The following is an 18,318-nucleotide window of genomic DNA, read 5'->3' as shown; positions in this document are numbered from 1 at the left end:
GGAATCTGTTTTGCTTGAATATGTACATCTTGTTACAGGCATTTTCTGAGTTTTTTCCCCCCTCCAGTAAAGGGGGGAGGGGGGAAGAGGAGAGAATGATAGATTTTTGTTCATTAAAAAAATTTAAAGAAAGTCAAAGGTTCAAGGGGCCCCTTGAATTTTTCTGGTAGGCTAAGGGGGCACCCAGGGCAGAGGTTAGATTTGGTAAGTGTTGGGGCTCTGAATATCACGAGAGGCCTGGTTTTCTTCTGTAAAGAGTCTAGACCAAAGGAACTGCAACCTCCTCTACCATCTGCTATATCTACACCCCTGCTGGGGTGTTTCCCTCCTAAAAATGACCATAGGAAAACTATAACCAGTGACACTATGACTGAGAGTACAGTAAGCTAGCTGAAGTAAGATGCTGGCTTTAAGAAAGTATGGATAGCATTTTCAAAGCTAACTTACAGATGGAGGTAGTACTATAATCAATGATTTGGCCATCGATAGGAAGGATATGGAATAGATAAGTAACTATGTAGCCCAGCCCACCACCAGAAGGAAAGCTGTGGAAATTACCAAAGAATATACCAAGAGGACTCCAAGAAGTAGAGTAGGTAAGGGAGAAGCAGGGCAGGTTAGTGAGCAATGCTCACCAATGTCCAGTCCAAGGCCAAATCATGGGGCCAAGCCAGAATCAGGAAAAGCCAGAGCTGGGGTCATAGCACAAGCTGAAGTTAAAAAACCTGTGGAGTCAACAGAGCAGGAGTAATGGTCAATGCCAATTATTTCCCAACAAGGAGGAATTCAATGCCATTTCCTTTTGAAATAGCCACTGCAGGCACTAGCTGGGATTTTAGAGGAGCCCTAACCTACCTAAGGAATTAAGTAATCACTAAGAAGGCCTATGTCAAGAGCTCTATGTCCAGAAGTAGTCTTTGGATGATTCTCTTCCTATCTAAGCCTTCTAGACCATAAATCCTTAGCAGCTTAAAGATTGTGCAGGTGAGCACCTACTATTCTGAGAGAATAAAACTCTGCCCAATCAAAAAGCAGGTCCCATATTATAGAAGATATAGGAGAAGAAGTTAAATGACTGCCAGCCACAAAATTCTGATATCACAGACATGAGTATTTGTAGTAAATAACATCGCTTCTCTAAACAGTCTGAAGAAAAATGCTTTAAAGAGGATAAAGAAGTTATGGAAATAAGAATCATCACAAATCTTTGGCAACCACTTAGCTTCTTCGCATGTTCCCAGTGGGTTCGTCTTCAAAACAGATTCGGCTATCAGACAGTAACTGTTCAGAGAGCGTACCCTATGACAGGACTGAAGAGTCCTCCAGCACAACGCAGAAGCCTCTCTGCATCTACCATCATAGCTAGGTTATTTCAAGCTTATTATTTTCAAACAAGCTTTGAACTGTGGCTTTGAAGAGCTGAAACTTGAAGCAGTCACTCCAAAAGTCTAAGTTAAAGAGTATAATTGCTGCTCTTCAAAGCTAAAACATTTCTATATCAAGCACTGAAAGCATTCTTTTCTTGGTAGTTCAGTGCTCATTGGGGCACCTCAGAAAGTTCTACCTTTTCAAATGGGGTTATCTGATGGTAACATTGTTTTAAGAACAACTGTGAGCAAACAAGAAACTTTGACTATTATAAATACCCAAATTAACTACAAAAGACCTATGAAGGAAGACGCTATCTGCATGCAGAGAAAGAACTGATAAACATATATATAGAATGATTTTACATATATACATATTTGTGTATAATGATAAACCATATCTGGGGTAGGGGGAGGGGAAAAAAGGAAAATTATATAACTATATTATATATTTAAAAGAAATAGCCAGATGTGTATAATAGATCTGCAGATGCATGTACATCATCTTTTTTTATTCTGTGTTATGGAAATGCTTGTTTTATTTCATAAATTAAAAATAAATAATTTAAAAATTCCACCTTTTCCAGGATAGTAGAGGGTTACAGTAGTATATCAAGGATAGCTTAGTCTAAACATGTAACCACTGAAAGAATTTTCCAAAAAATTTTAAACACTCCTTCCACAGAACTCAGCTATGATCCTTTACTTGACTAGAAAAGAAAAGAGAAAAGAAAAGCAGATGGGGGGGGGGGAAGTAGAGAAAATGTGACTAGGTTTGAATTATTTTTCCTTATCATAAATAAAGAAATTAAATACCTGTCATTCTGAATTAATTTTCCATTAGTCATTCATTAACCTAATTTTAGCGACAGAACATTTGTTTGATACCATACTCAGCCACAAAAATGTGAACAAAGTAATGGACATAAATTAGTACCTGCCCATAAATCCGATTGGGTTTCTTCCCTCTACAACTGAGAAGGGCCCACCGTTTGTATTTCACATTGCAGACATGGACATCATTGCCATTGCTCTCACCAAAGGGAATGCCAGTGCCTCCAAACACTAACAGGTTGTTTCCATGCAACACAACTAGAAAGGGACAAAAACAAAATTCTGTCCATGATCTATGTGTAGTATATGTACATACATGTACAAAATTACTTAAGATTTTTTAAAAGTCTCTGCTTTAATAATCTCACAAAGTAGTTCAAATCATAACTGTACACACAAAGATTTGCTCCACTGACTTAACTAAGCCCATATAACATAAAAGCTAGAATAAACCTATGACAGAAATCCAGAATAATTTTTTATGGTAACACATATGAATAACAACACTGTACTTTAATATAATGACTGTAATTTTGAAAAATGTAAATAGCTTCTAGGGCAGAAGACAGTGAAGTTCCTATATACCTCTGGGCAAATACATGCTAAAACCCATGAGGACTTTATATCATGTTTTTCTGGCTCCTCATAACGATCTTTTGCATTTAAAATTTTGGCTACCGCTTCCTCCTTCTCCTCCATGGGAAGATTGTGGCCTGAGTCACTCAATGTGCCAAACTAATAACAACTTTGACTAATCATTCCTCCTTTAGCTTATCTTCTCCCTTGTGATTCAGTTATCACTCACCAATCCTTTTCCTTTAATGGATAAACAACAAATGCTCTTCAACTTATTGATTGGCCATTTTAAGGATTCAGACTTATAGAAAGCAGCAGAGGCTTTGGAGTAAGAAAAGGTAGTTTCCAGACCTGACTCTGATAACCAACAGCTATACAAACCTTGGTTATAAGCCTATCTTCTCATCTATAAAATAAAGATAACACCTGTACTATCTACCTCACAGAGTTCCATGAGGATCAAATGAGATCATTCTGTCTTTGTAACCATGAAGCACTAAATTTAAGTTGTCACTGATTCCTATTTTATAATCCTGCCAGGAATGATGTGTTATGTGGTGGGTCAAGCATAGGCCTTGAAGCCAGGAAGATCTGGACTCAAATCTCACTTTCAACACATACTGTGCAATGACTAGGACAAGTCACTTTAACTTCCTAGTCCTTTAGGCAACTTTCTCTAAAACTGAGTTGCAGAAGAAATACTGACCTGTATATGTAAGAGGGAATCTCTTTATCCAAGAAGTTTCTGGCATCAATAAAATACATTCTAAATAAGTTTATTAAAATTGACATAAATACACAGATTATCTGATAGAGTAAGTCTGCTCTTTTAGACCATTGTACATAGTCAGAAATTCAGGAAGGGAAAACTACCACTGAACTCTTAAACTCACGTGACATAGATGCCAGCTCTCTGGGCATGTAACCCTCTGTGCCCATTTGATGCCATACTCCTGTAGCAAAGTGGTACCTCCAAAGCTCCCTGAAGAGAGGATAATCTTCATTGTCTGGCCCTCCTGACTCATCATAATCCGGGTTATAGCCTCCAAATACATACAAATTGGTATTATCTGCCACACACCGATGTCCACTTCGCGCCGGTGGAGCTCTGTGACCTAGGAGAGTAAAAGACATTGCAATCTTGCTGTTCCACCAATATAAAATTAATGCTGTAAAGAAATTAAGCCAGTTATCTCATTTTGGCTTTGAAAAAGAACCGGGGGGGGGGGGGGGCGGCTAGGTGGCACAGTGAATAGAGCACTGGCCCTGGAGTCAGGAGCACCTGAGTTCGAATCCGGCCTCAGACACTTAACACAAAAACTAGCCATGTGATCTTGGGCAAGTTACTTAACCCTAACTGCCCTCCGAAAAGCAAAAAAAAAGTTTAAAAAAAAAAAAAAGAAAAGAAAAAGAACCAGGGAAGATTTACAATATGGACAAACTTCCCACTCACTGGGAAGTCCATATAAACCACTGGTTTTCTATAAATATCTGGATTTAAAGATTTAGCATTTCTGTTACATATGCATAACTCTCACAACTTGTTAATAAGACAAAGATTTTGTCAGAAATTCCAAAACCCTGAATGTATGAAATCTCTCAAAAAACTATTTCTGATGAACCCACAATTTACAATCTACAGAAGGGGAAATTTAATAATTATATTATTAAATATATAATGTGACCCAGTGAAGGGTCACAAGGCAAATTTTCTTTAGGAAAAAAAAAACAATTAAAATGTGGATATTAGAAGCATATACACATAACCACAAATGTATAAAACGTGTACACATAAATAGACATATACTACACACACTCAAGAGAATATATAATCTATGCTTTTGTTATACATAAACTATATAATTATTTTTCTTGTTTTAGTAATGCTATGACAAAAATTAATATTCAACTACCACTCCCAAAATGGTGGCACTAAACAACTATCAGTTCTTACATTCACCAAATAGATGATGTTTTGGAAATCATTCTATAAAAGAATTAATAGCTTCAGTTCTAAGAATGGCTATTTCAATAATCTAAATTTAAGAAAGACTTTTAACTAGAAATTATAACTGCAAAATACCCTTCAAGGAAGTCAAAGACAGAAAGGCCTCACATATACCAAAATATCCATAGCAACATTTTTTGAGGGAGCCAAAGTAGAAACAAAATAAATGTGTGCTCACTGACTGAGGAATAGTCGAAGAAATTGTGGTATATTAATGTAATAGAATATTATCGCTCATGAAAATGACAAATATGAATTCATAGAAGCACTGGAAGACCTGTATAAACTGAAAGAGTAAGCAGAATTAGGAGAACATATACACAGTGAAAAAAATGTAAAAAAAAAACAACACTGAAAAGTGGCCAATATGATTAACTGTAAGGACTCAATCTTGACCCAAAAAGACAAATGATGAAATACATTTCTCTCAGCAGAGAAAATAAAATAAAATGTTGCATATGCTATCAGACAGTCATTCTACAGTTAGTTGTGTGTGCTTAACTATTATTTTTTCAACGTTTAAAGGTCTGAGTCAGGGGAAACAGACACAAAAACAAAAGGCATCAAAAACAGTGAAACATTTTTAAAATGTATTTTTTTAGAATAAGCACAAGACAACATAGTGCCCACAGGAAATACACCTAAGAAAGTCCATTTCAAGTTTAAAATCATTAGATGTAAGAAGTTAGTGGTCTATACTGGCTACTCTACAAAAATCAGGAGGTAGAATCATGTTCTGTTTCAAAATAAATTTTTATTGATATTTTCTGCTTCTTACCGTAGCATCCAATATGTCCTACTTCTCCTCTTCTCCTTCCCTTCCTGAGAGTCTTCCCACTGACAAACATTGTTTGGAGAGCGGGGAAGAAAGCTCAGAACAGCTGATTCATATACTGAAAAAAGCCAAAAATTTCAATACCTGTGGACCTTTCAACCTCCACAAAGGGGTGAGTTGGGGATATTTTCTCATAGCTCTTCAGTGAAAGTCCTGGTAGATCTTTATAATTTTGTTACATTTAGTTTTTATTTGGGGGAAGGTGTCATTCTTTCCACTTATATTGTTGCAGTCACTGTATGTATCATTTTCTTGGCTGTGCTTATTTTACTCTGCATCAGTTCATATAGATCTTTCCAAGCTTTTCTGTATTCATCACACATATCATTTCTTATAGCACAATAATATTCCATTACATTCATGTGACACAATTTGTTTAGACATTCCTCAATTCCAATTATTAGCTATTACAAATAATACTGCTATGAATATGTTTTGGAGTATATGGAGACTTTGTTTTTATCAATGGCTTCCTCTGAGTATAAATCCAATAATGGAGTCTCTGGTTCAAAGGGTGTGAATGTTTTAGTCACTTTATTTGCATGATTTCAAATTGCTTTCCAAAATGGCTATACCATTTCACAGCTCCACCAACAATGTATTATTGCATTTATCTTTCTACAATCCCTTTCACATTTCCTGTTTCCATTTTTTGTTATTTTTACCAATTTGCACAGTACAATGGAATCATGCTAGAAAGCATTATGAGAAAAAAAGCATGGCAACTTTATAAGAAGACAGTCAAAACTAACACCATAGAAACTAAATTATTGAAGGAAAAACTTAATGAAGAACAAATGATTAGTCGAAAAAAACATTAATAGTGAGAAATTTCAATATCCTTTCAGAATATGAAATATTCTGCAAAAAAAAAAATCATGCAAACAAGTAAGAAAAAAAGTTATAGAAGTAAACAGAATCCTGGGTTAGGGGAATTCACTGATAGATATGTGGAGAGAACTAAATCAGTTCACTAAAGATTTTTTTTTATTGTCTCCTCATCTCAGCCAGGCTAAAAGTGCAGTAGTCACTCACCAGCCTGATCCCACCACTGAAATTATGCAGCTTTGACCTTATCTGTCTTGACACAGGTAACCCAATACCACATCATCATATTATTGTCACACTTGGCATGGATACCTGATTGGTTTTAGGAGACTAAAGTTAGCTCAGAATTCCTCAGGTCAAGAGATTGACCTACCTCAGCCTCCCAGGAAGTACAGATTTCAGGCATACCTAGAGAGAATTTACTTTTTATTTAAATATAAGTAAAATATTCCCATTATGGAAAAAGAGTGGGATGAATTGGCAAATGTAGGTAATGTGAAAATAAAGGTATCGATAAAAATGTGATCATATTCTAAGCCATAAGGAATGAATAAATACAGAAAAAGATATTGTAAATACTACTTTGACAGACAATAACTCAATTAAAATATAAGAGATAAGTTTTTTCTTTTATTTTAATCAAATGCTTTATTAACTTCTAGTTTACATCATTCATTTCCGCAAGACTTACCGCATTCATTACTGCAAGAGTTACAAATTTTCTCCCTGTTTTTCCCCTACCCACCTCCCCAAAACAGTGATCCCACTGGATATCCCCTCCTCCAATCTGCTCTCTCCCATATCTTCTCCCATACCCTCTTAGACTTTCCAGTAGGGCAAAGTGGATCTCTATGCCCCAGTGCCTGTATATCTTATTTCCCAGTTACATGTAAAATAATATTGATAATAGTATATATATTTAAACATTTTATTTTAAAACTCTGTATTCCAGATTAATTTCCTTCCATCCTTGTCACCCACCCTTACTGGGAAGATAAGCAATTCAATATAGGTTGTACATGTGTAGCTATGCAAAACATTTCCATAGTAGATATACTGTGGAAGACCGACTATATTTCCTTCCCTCCTATCCCACCTCCCACTTATTCTATTCTCTACTTTGATCCTGTCCCTTTTCAAAAGTGGGTGCTTCCAACTTCCTTCCCTCCCTTCCATCATGCCCCCTCTCATCCCCTTCTCCCCTACTCTACTGTAGGGTGAGATACCCTATTTAGTGTGTATGACATTCCCTCCCTAAGCCCAATTCAGTGAGAATAAGGTTGACCCATTCTCTTTTGCCTTCCTGTTCTTCCCCTCCATTGTAACCCTTACCTCTTCTATATGAGATAGTTAACCCCATTCTGTCTCTCTCCATCTCCTCTCATTATATTCCTCTCTCACCTCTTAATTTCACCTTTTAAGTATCATCCCTTTCCATTAAATTGGTCCTGTGTCCTCTATGTATACTTGTACACATATATACACACATTCACATATGTATTCATATGCCCATATACCCTCCTATATAGACATATATGTATGTGTACATATATACATTTCTATTCCCTTCAATTATTCTCATATTGAGAAAAGTTTCATCAGTTACAATTATTGTTTTTCCATGTAGGAATGTTAATAGTTCAACTTTGATAAGTTCCTTTTGATTTCTTTTCCCTGTTTACCTTCTCATGCTTCTCTTGCTTCTTGTACCTGAATGTCAAATTTTCTATTCAACTCTGGTTTTTTCATTAAGAATGCTTGAAAGTCTTCTATTCCACTGAAAGACCATATTTTCCCCTGAAATACGATACTCAGTTTTGCTGGGTAGGTGATTCTTGGTTTTAATCCCAGCTCCTTTGCCCTCTGGAATATCATATTCCAAGCCCTTCAATCCCTCAGTGTAGAAGCTGCCAAATCCTGTGTTATCTTGATTGTGTTTCCACAATATTCAAATTGTTTCTTCCTGGCTGCTTGTAATATTCTCTCCTTGATCTGGGAATTCAGGAACCTGGCTATAATATTCCTAGGAGTTTTCTTTTTGGGATCTTTTTCAGGAGGTGATGGGTGGATTCTTTCAACCTCTATTTTGCCCTCTGGTTCTAAAACATCAGGGCAATTTTCCTTGAGAATTTCTTGAAGGATGATTTCTAGGTTCTTTTTTTGATCATGGTTTTCAGGAAGTCCACTAACTTTTAAATTATCTCTCCTGGATCTATTTTCCAGGTCAGTGGTTTTTCCAATTAGATATTTCACATTCCCTTCTATTTTTTCATTTGTTTGGATCTGTTTAATAGTATCTTGATTTCTCATAAAGTCACTAGCTTCCATTTGCTCCAATCTAATTCTGAAGGAATGATTCTCTTCAGCAAGCTTTTGAGATTCTTTTTCCATCTGGCAAATTTGGCTTTTTAAGGTATTCTTCTCCTCATTGCCTTTTTGAGCTTCTTTTGCCATTTGAGTTAAGTCTATTTTTTAAGGTGTTATTTTCTTCAGTCAGGTTGCTGACTCTCATTTCATAATTTTCTTGCATCGTTCTCATTTCTCTTCCCAATTTTTCCTCTACTTCTCTTATTTGCTTTTCAAAATCCTTCTTAAGGTCCTCTATGGCTTGTAGCCAGCTCACATTTTTCTTTGAAGCTTTTGGTGCAGGAGTTCTGATTTCACTGTCTTCCTCCTGTTCCATGCTTTGGTCCTATTTGTTCCCAAAATAGGAGTGTAAAGTTGGATTGCTCTGCTTGGTTTGCTTCCTTTGCCTGGTCATGTTGCCACTCAATTACTTGACTTTTGGGCTTTTTGCCACAGTAGGACTCTGCCACCAGACAGGGGAGCTTCGTCCCAAATGCTGGGGTTTCCTCAGCTACCAAAGGTATTAGTTGGGTGCCCTCTCTGAAGCCTCCACACATTCTGGCAAGCTCCCGATCTGAGCAGGTTAAAGCAAGAGCGATTACCCCTTAGACTGGTCTCTTGGTTCCCCTAAAATCTGCAGGCCAGAAGCTAAAGCTGCCAGGTGGCGGGGCTGTGCCAAGGCGCCTCAGTGGCTTCTCACCCTGGGGGCAAAGGCCAAACGCACTCCCGACTACTGGATCCCAAAGTCCACATTGCACTGACCTCTCACTTTGTCCTTAGCATCTATGGGTTGATAATTCTGGAAACCGCCACAGCTGCTGGTGATCTATAGTCCCTCCAGCCAGTGGCTGGTCAGGCCACCCTGGGGCTAAAACCTCCAGCTCTAGCCAGGCTGGGGTCGGCTCCCAGAGTGCTGTGCTGGCTAATTCCTGCCGGGCTGCTGGGCTGTCCTCAGCGGGAAATTAGCTTCTCTGTTATTTTGTGGGTTCTGTAGCTCCAAAGTTTGTTCAGAGTCACCTTTTACATGAATTGGAGGGTGTGGAAGAGATAAGTTTAAAAGAAGCAGATTGAAAGAAAAAAACAAATGATTTGCTTTAGAATTCTAGGGAGGAAGTTGATAAGCAGGGATAGAAGTATAAAGAAAAAAAGAACATTCATGAAACATTCCAAAATACACAGAATCAAGCAGAAAGATCAAAAAGGTCACACCCAGTCATTCATAAACACTCACTGAATGACTACTACTATGTTCTATCTAGGCATTATGCTATGGACTAAGGATGCAAAGAACAGTCAATGAAGCAATCCCTATTAACAAGATTATATTCTGAAGGGGAAGACAACAAGTACATTTATGAGCATATACACCCTACTATAAAGGGAATAAATAAAAAGGATACATAGCTAAAAAAAAAACAAGTGAGTTTTAGAGGAAGGGCACTAGTAGTTTAAGGGCTCATGAAGGGTTTCATGCAGAAGGCAGTGCCTGTGCTAAGTCTTAAAGGAAGAGACATTCAAAGAGCAAAGGTGAGGAAGGATACTCCAGGCATGAGATAGCTGGTACATGGAAAGCCAGGAAATGGAGTATTTTGTGGGAGAAACAGAGAAGTCAATTTCCTGAATGGATCACAGACTGCAGGACACATCATAAAATGCAAGGCTAGAAAGATAGGCTGGGACCAGTCTGTATGAGGCTTTAAAAGCTAAATGGAGGAATTTATATTTTATCCTAGGGGCAAGATGAAGACATTGGAGTTATCCAGGTATCAGTCAAGTGGTCAGATCTGTTATGAACCTGGGAGACTGAAAGAAATAAGTTTGGAAGAGGGATGAGCTTTGGAAAAATGTAATGAGTGCTGTTTGGACATGCTGAGTTTGAGATATCTCTGGGACATCTAGTTTGAAATATCCAATAGGCAACTGGTGATGTGGGATTGAAGCTCAAGGGAGAAACTGGGTTTATACATACATATATATATATATATATTTCCCTGTAAAGCCCTTGAGGGCAGGGACTATCTTGCATGTTTGTATTTGATTTGTATGCACAGTGCCTGGCACATAATAAGGCTTTAGTGAATGCTTTTTTAAAAAATTCATTTATGTGGGAATCTATGACTCGTAGCATAGTCTTCAGGAACATTTAGAGGCATGATATGGATATTTAGAAGGAGAGAATAGGCAGTAAGTACATGAAACCAGGAGAGTATATTCAGGAAAGGTAGTCAACAGTGTCAAATGCAGCAGGTCGGTCAAGAAGGATGGGGGCTAAAAAAAGGAACATCTAATTTGGCAATCTTGCATGATGGTAAGGGTAACTTTAGTCAAGTGATAAGGCTGGAAGCCAGGTTACAAAGGGAGAAAAGAGAAAGGTGATAAACAGGCATACACAGGTTTTCCTAAGAGTTTGAGAAAGGGAGATCTATAAGAGGAGAGTAGAGTCTAATGAAGACTTTTTTTTAAGGATGGAGGATACTTGGATATTTTTCAAGGCAGTATACAGAAGGAACCAGAAGATAGAAAGACATTGGAGATGGGGGTGGGGGTTGGTGAAGGAAGTATGGAAACTAAGGAGAAGACAGGATCAAAGCCACATGTAGAGGGGTTGATCTTTCTCTTAGTATATAATCCAAGGACCTTTGGATGTTACCTACATTTCAACACTGAAGATTCAACAATGAAAAAGATAAGTATGTCAAAAAATTCACATTTCTCCAATCAAGATAAACCAACTATTAACAAAATATAAGACCTGACCAATGTCTAATGTGAAAGTATTTGCAGATCCTATACTTGATTGCATGCTGCCATGGGGCTGGGGGGGGGGGGCGAGGGAGGGGGAGAAAATTTGAAACTCATGGAATTGTGGAACTGAATCTTGTAAACTAAAAGTAAACAAATTAATAAAGACAAAAAAATTTGAAAAAGAACAAAATATAAGAACTCTTAGAATTATGGTATTGGTCAAATTGCTAAATATTTCAAAAAGGATATTTTAAAGGAAAAAGAAAAAAGGGAGTGAAAAAGAAAAAAGCTACCAACTCTTAAGGGAAGTTCAAGTTAAAGAAGTCTATATAGTTATTTAAAAGAAATTGATTTTAGGTAATTTTTGTTCATTTTAGCTTATTGACAAAAATAAGAATTTTTAAATGTATTGTCTTTCAATACAATTACTGAGGGGGAAGAACCTAACCACTATAATGCTAATGCAAATGGACATAATTCTCCAACAGGAAAAAAAAGGCATAAAATAAATTTTAAAACAGAACCCATAAAAATGCTGTTTACAGTAAACACTTAAAACATAAAATCCTGAATCTGTAAGGAATTTATACATAATTTATATATTTCCCCACTAGAAGAATAAAACATAGTATATTTCTTCCTTTTAAAAGTGTTAACAACCAGATAAAAAAGATGCTCAAGTACTCTAGTGTTAAAAAAAGATACAGATTGAAACAGTCATGAGATACTACCTGGTAGGTATTAGAATGGTAAAAAGAGAAAAATAGTGATGATCAGTGATGGTAAGGCAGCAAAAAAAAGGCACTGAGCCTAATCATAGGCTCTTATGTTTTCTTTTTTTTTTTCATTTTAAACCCTTCTTCATGATCAACTCTCCCTAGTCTGTTTTACTTAGGAATACTCTCACTTGTGGTTCCAAGAAGCTACAGCATGAACAGCGGCCAAACCCTGGTAAAACTGTCTTGGCAGATGGACTAAACCAGGTTGAGGGTAACTGACAGGCCTTAAACCTATTGGTGAGTCAGGGGTCTATCTATTTCAAGCACATAAAAACCTCTCCCAGCAGAATGGGTATATGAGAACAATTTGTTCCAGAGGCCATGAAGGTGGGCTAAAGTAGGCACTGTGGAACGGATTACAGCTTGGTCTGATATCAAATATGCCAAGGCCATCCACTGCATCCCAGATCATCACCAATCATCCTAACTTCTCTCTTGCCACTGGACTTCAATGACTATGGAAGAAAGACTGAGGTTGATGATTTGCACAACTCCATCTTCCTTAAATCTCATTCATGGTCAAGTTATCACCCCTTGATGTCACTGGTCCTTTGTTTTAAAAACAAAGTACAAACAATTACTCCCTTAATCTAACTTCTCTCTTATTTCTTCCTTTTCTTTCTTCCCTTTCCCTTCTTCCCAGCTGAGTATATTTTTACATAACTCTGTATGTGAATATTCTTCCCTTCTTTAACCAGTTCAGTGAAAGTAAGATTCAAGTGATACCTGCTCCCCACCCCTTGCTTATTTGTAGTCTTCTATTTGTATATCTAAATTATGTAAGATTTTCTCCCACTTTCCTTCCTAGTGTATTCTTTTCCCCCTCCTTCTTTTCCAAAATTTTAAGATCATCCAAACATAAAAACAAACCACTTCTAGGCCATCTGTCTCAAAAGATTATTTTTCTATGATGATAAGAGTTGTTCTCATATCTGATTATAAAAAGTTCACCCTAGTCTAGTCCCTTATGATTGCTCATATTTATCTTTTGCTCATATTGCTCATATTTATCTTTTGATGTTTCTCTTAATTTATGCATTTGTATTTCTACATAGCTCTGATCTTTTCATCAGGAATTCTTGAAAGTCTTCTACTTCATTAAAGATCCATTTTTTCCCTGTAGGATAATACTTAATTTTGCTGGGTAAATTATTCTTGGTTGTACACCTATATCTTTGTCTTCTGGAATATCATATTTCAATTTCTAGACTCCTTTAAGGAAACCTATGATCTTTTAAAAAATATTTTTTTATTTTTCCAAATTACATGTAAAAACAATTTTTAACATTCCAAATTATCTCTCTCTCTCTCTCCCTCACCTCCCCCCACTTAAGATGGTAAGCAATTTGATACAGGTAATATATGTGCAAACATGTAAAATATACTTCCATATTAGTTATGTTATAAAAGAAGAAACAAACCAAAAGGAAAAAAAAACATGAATTACAGTATGCTTTGATCTGCATTTAGACTCTATCAATTCTTTCTCTGGATGCGTGTACAGTATTTTCATCATGAGACCTTTGGAGTCCTGGATCACTGTAATTCTGAGAGTAGAGTAGCTAAGTCATTCACAGTCGATCATCAAACAATATTGCTGTTACTGTGTACAATGTTCTCCTGGTTATTCTCATTTCACTTTGCATCAGTCTTTTCCACATTTTTTCTGAGAGCATCCAAATCGTCATTTCTTACAGTACAACAGCACAATTACATTCAAATACCACAATCTGTTCAGCCATTCCTGAGTTGATGGGCATCCCTTCAAAGAAGCAAAGGAAGATGGTCTAGCCTTACCAGATCCCAAACTATATTTGGGATTTTGCCACCACAAAAAGAGATGCTTTTTGAATTTAGATATTTTGCCACCACAAGAAGAGCTGCTATAAATATTTTTGTACATATAGGTTCTTTTCTTTTTTTTCCCTTTAATCTCTTTGGTATACAGAACTAGTAGTGATATTGCTGGATCAAAGAGTATGTACGGTTTGATTGCCCTTTAGGTATAGTTCAAAACTGCTCTCCAGATCAGTTTACAACCCACGAACAGTGCTTTAGTGTCCCAATTTTCCCACATTCCCTCCAACATTTATCAATGAACTCCTTCTCTCATATCAGCTAATCTGATAGGTGTGAGGTGATACCTCAGAGTTGTTTTAATTTGCCTTTCTCTGCTCAATAGTGATTTAGAGAATTTTTCCATACAACTAGAGATAGTTTCAATTTCTTCATCTGAAAACTGCCTGTTCATAGCCTTTGATCATTTATCAACTGGGGAATGATTCATATTCTTATAAATGTGATTCAGTTTTTTTTTGTTTGTTTTTTGCTTTTTGGGGGCAACTGGGGTTGTGATCAGTTCTTTATATATTTGAGAAATGAGGTCTTTATCAGAGAAACTTGTAAAAAAAAAATTTCCCCAGTTTCCTTCTAATCTTGACTGCACTGATTTTGTTTGTGTAAAAACTTTAACATAATGAAAATTATCCATTTTATATCCCATAATATCTTTTTATCATAAATTCCTTCCTTATCCATAGATCTCACAGGTAAAATTTTCCATGCTCCCCTAATTTGCTTATGATATTACTCTTTATGTCTAAATCATGTAGCCATTTTGACATAATCTTGGTATACAGTGTAAGATGTTGATCTATACCTAGTTTCTACTATAGGTACAGTATACATTCTCTATAAGATGGTGATCTATGCCTAGTTTCTGCCATCATGTTTTCCAGTTTTCCCAGCAGTTTTTGTCAAACAGTGAGCTGTCCCAGAAGCTGGGATGAAACACTAGATCATTATGATCATTAACTACTGTGTTTTGAGTACCTAATCTATTACACTGATCCACCACTCTATTTCTTAGTCAGTACCATATAGTTTATGATTACACTTTATAATATAGTTTGGGATAAGGTAGGTAAAGGTAGGCCATCTTTCTTTGCTTCTTTTTTTTTTATCAATTCTCTTGATATTCTTGACCTTTTGTTCTTCCAAACAAATTTTGTTATTACTTTTTCTAGCTCTACAAAATAATTCTTTGGTAGTTTGATTGGTATGGTATGGAATAAGTAAATTAATTTAGGAAGAACTATGATCTTGACTGTGACTCTTTAGTACTTGAACTCTTTCTATCTGGTTGCAGTATTTTTTCTTTGACACAAAAGCTCTAGTTTTGGGCCATATAAAGTTTCTGGGAGTTTTAATTTTAAGGTTTATTCCAAGAGTTGAGCAATGGATTCTTTCTATTTTTATTCTCCACTCTGGTTCTAAAAGATCTGAGCAAGTTTCTTTTAATATTTCTTGAAATATGATGTCTAAATTCTGAAGGATTTATGATGAAACATGCTATCCATCTCTGGAGAAAGAACTGGTGCAGCTTGAATGCAGATCAAACATTATTTTTTTCTTTACTTTATTTTTCTTGGGTTTGTCAGTGTTTTCTTTCACAGCATGACTTACATGGAAATGTGTTTTGCATGACTACACATGTAGACATTATGTGTCAAATTGCTTGCTTTTTCAGTGAGGGTGTAAGGAGAGAATCTGGAATTCAAAATTTGAAAAAAAAAAGAATGCTAAAATTGTTCTTACATTGTAACTGGGAAAAAATAAAATATTAAATTAAAAAAAATAAATATGATGTCTAGGCTCTTCTTTTTGGTCATAGCTTTCAGGCAGTCAATGATTCTTGAGTTCTCCCTCTCTGATCTGTTTTCCAGATAAATTGTTTCTGATATGAGATGCCTTACATTTTCTTTCTTTGTTCAGTCTTTTCACTTTAACAATTTTTTTTATTGTCTCATGGAGTTATTAAGTTCTATTTGGTCTATTCTAACTATTCAGAAGTCTACTGCTTAGATAAGGTTTCATACTTCTTGTGCTAAGCTGTTAATTCTCTTCCTAATTCTTTCTTCCACAGTTCCAAATTTTCCCCAGTACAGTTTTTGTCTTGATTGTTTCCTTTAGCTCTTTCATTTCATTTATAAAATCATTTTTTAGCTCTTTAATTCTTTCTTTAGTTCTTGCAGAGATTCTAATTGAATTTGTGCTCAGGTTGTATAACTGCAATTTTGCTTGTAAGTATTTTAGAGTTATTCTCTTCTTCTGGTTTTGCATCCAGTGTCTCTGTCACATTAACAGCTCTTTTTGCCCGGATTTTTTTCCTTGTTCTTCTAGCCTTATTTCCCAAATTAGGACTTTGTGTTAGGACTAGGCCCTTCACACTTCCAGAGGGAATGTCTCAAACATGCTTAGATATGTTTTGTATTTTCTTGGATCCTGCTACTACTTTTTCAGGGTACTGAGTATTGTGTTCTCTCAGGATTTCAGAAACAAGCTTTCAGTACACTCACAGCAGTGTGATCTAGGGTGAAGTCTAAGAGATGCCCTCCTGGTCTGAGCTATGCAAGTTCCTGACCAGGTTTCAGTCTAAGCAACACAATAGTAGACTTGAATCTTGTTAAACTCCAGGACACTGTTGCTGAACTAAGCCACCGTTATCCAACTGGAAAGCTCTGAAGGTTCAGAGTGAGAGACCTTGGGTCTAGGCTTCCTGCCCTAGTTATTCTCCTACAGGTTAAGACTGGGTTGTAAGATAGATCCAAGACTCTGATCTGCTCCTAGTCAGTCACATAGCTATTATTTGCTACTGTATTTGCTCCTCATTCAGTACACAGTCTTGGGCTTATAACTATTCTTTGCCCTGAAGGGATCCAGAGCTAAGCACAGGTTCCCTCCTCAACCTGCACTGGATCTGTGACCCAGCAGTAGGTAGTGAGCTACAGAACTTATATTTAGAACCTATTCCTGCTCTTTGCCCTGACGGTCAGGTTCCTCTATACCAAATCTGAGATTTCTTCTTGCCCTGGTGCACAGCTTATAGGAAAACACTTGTTTCATCCCTACATTGGAACGCTCTGTGTGGCATGCTCTTGGCCAGACTCTGTCCCTAGTGTGCAAAGACCTCTGACTCCTCATGCCAAAATGGGCTGGAAAAAAATGACTCATTGTGTTTTTTCTTAGATTTCCCAAATAGGATTCAGTCTAATGAGTTTTCTAGATTTTTATAGAGTAGACATGGGGGCAAGCTCAGCTGTACTACGTCCTTCTACTCTGCTATCTTAACTAGTTTCTATTCTCTATTTAGCTTTTAAAATTAATCTGGCTCCAACCTACCTTTACTATCTCTTTTGAATATTACTCCTCCCATAATCTATGTTCTAGACCTGGGGTGGGGAACCTGTGGCCTTCTAGGTCCGTGGGTGTGGTCTTTTGACCAAGTTCAAGTTTTATAGAACAAATCCTTTTATTAAGGGGATTTGTTCTGTGAATTTTGGATTCAGTAAAAATGCTGCACCTGAGGACCTAGGGGACCACATATGGCCTTGAGGCCACAGGTTCCCCACTCCTATTCTAGATAAACTAGACTTTTCTCTGTTCCTCATTCAAGACCTTTCATCTCCTGTCTCTGTGCCTTCATGCTGGCTGTCCCAAATACTTGGAAAGCATTCACCTCCTCAGCTCTCTGACTCCTAGAGTCCTCTTCCTTAACATACAATACAGAGCCTTTCTTTACCATCAACTGTTAGTACCCTCTCTCCCAATCTACCTTGTATTTAACTATTTTGTATATATTTTATTTACTAACTTTATACTTATTATATATTTTATAGGTACTTGTTGGGCATCCCCTAGAAAGCAAATTCACTTTGTTCATGTTTTTTCAGCACCTAGACTGGTGCTTAATAAATACTTGATTATTTATAACTTTAATTTATTCTTTTGACTATCTTTGTTTATCACGAAATTGTGAAACTTTATCATGTATTCTACTTGCTCAAATCAGTATAACACAAAATGACCAAATGAGCTGTTTTTGTAAAAATCAACTTTTGAAGTAACTGAAGTTTTTCCTTTTAAGCTTCAATCTTTTTAAAAAATATATTTAACAATTTTAGATGGGATCCTCCTATCACTATCTCTGTTACTCCTTTT

The 18,318-nt window shown here is 36.5% G+C and overlaps 1 protein-coding gene across 3 annotated transcripts in view; it reads right to left on the bottom strand.

Moving 5' to 3' along the window:
- Positions 1–18,318, bottom strand: part of KLHDC10 (kelch domain containing 10) — a 65,848-nt gene that overhangs the window by 21,534 nt on the left and 25,996 nt on the right. For all 3 annotated transcript variants that reach the window (XM_069087212.1, XM_069087210.1, XM_069087211.1), the window contains 2 exons: positions 3,671–3,892; positions 2,305–2,459 (listed from right to left, as the gene is read on the bottom strand). In XM_069087212.1, coding sequence (XP_068943313.1) covers positions 2,305–2,459; positions 3,671–3,892 — 377 coding nt within the window. The remainder of the gene's footprint in view (positions 1–2,304; positions 2,460–3,670; positions 3,893–18,318) is intronic.

This window comes from Petaurus breviceps, unplaced genomic scaffold, assembly GCF_028583685.1.
Source record: "Petaurus breviceps papuanus isolate PSGF00001 unplaced genomic scaffold, PetGlider_PUasm1.0 181, whole genome shotgun sequence".
Taxonomy (NCBI): Eukaryota; Metazoa; Chordata; class Mammalia; order Diprotodontia; family Petauridae; genus Petaurus; species Petaurus breviceps.
Note: the sequence above shows the minus strand (reverse complement) of the source record. Positions and strands in the feature narration are given on the sequence as shown.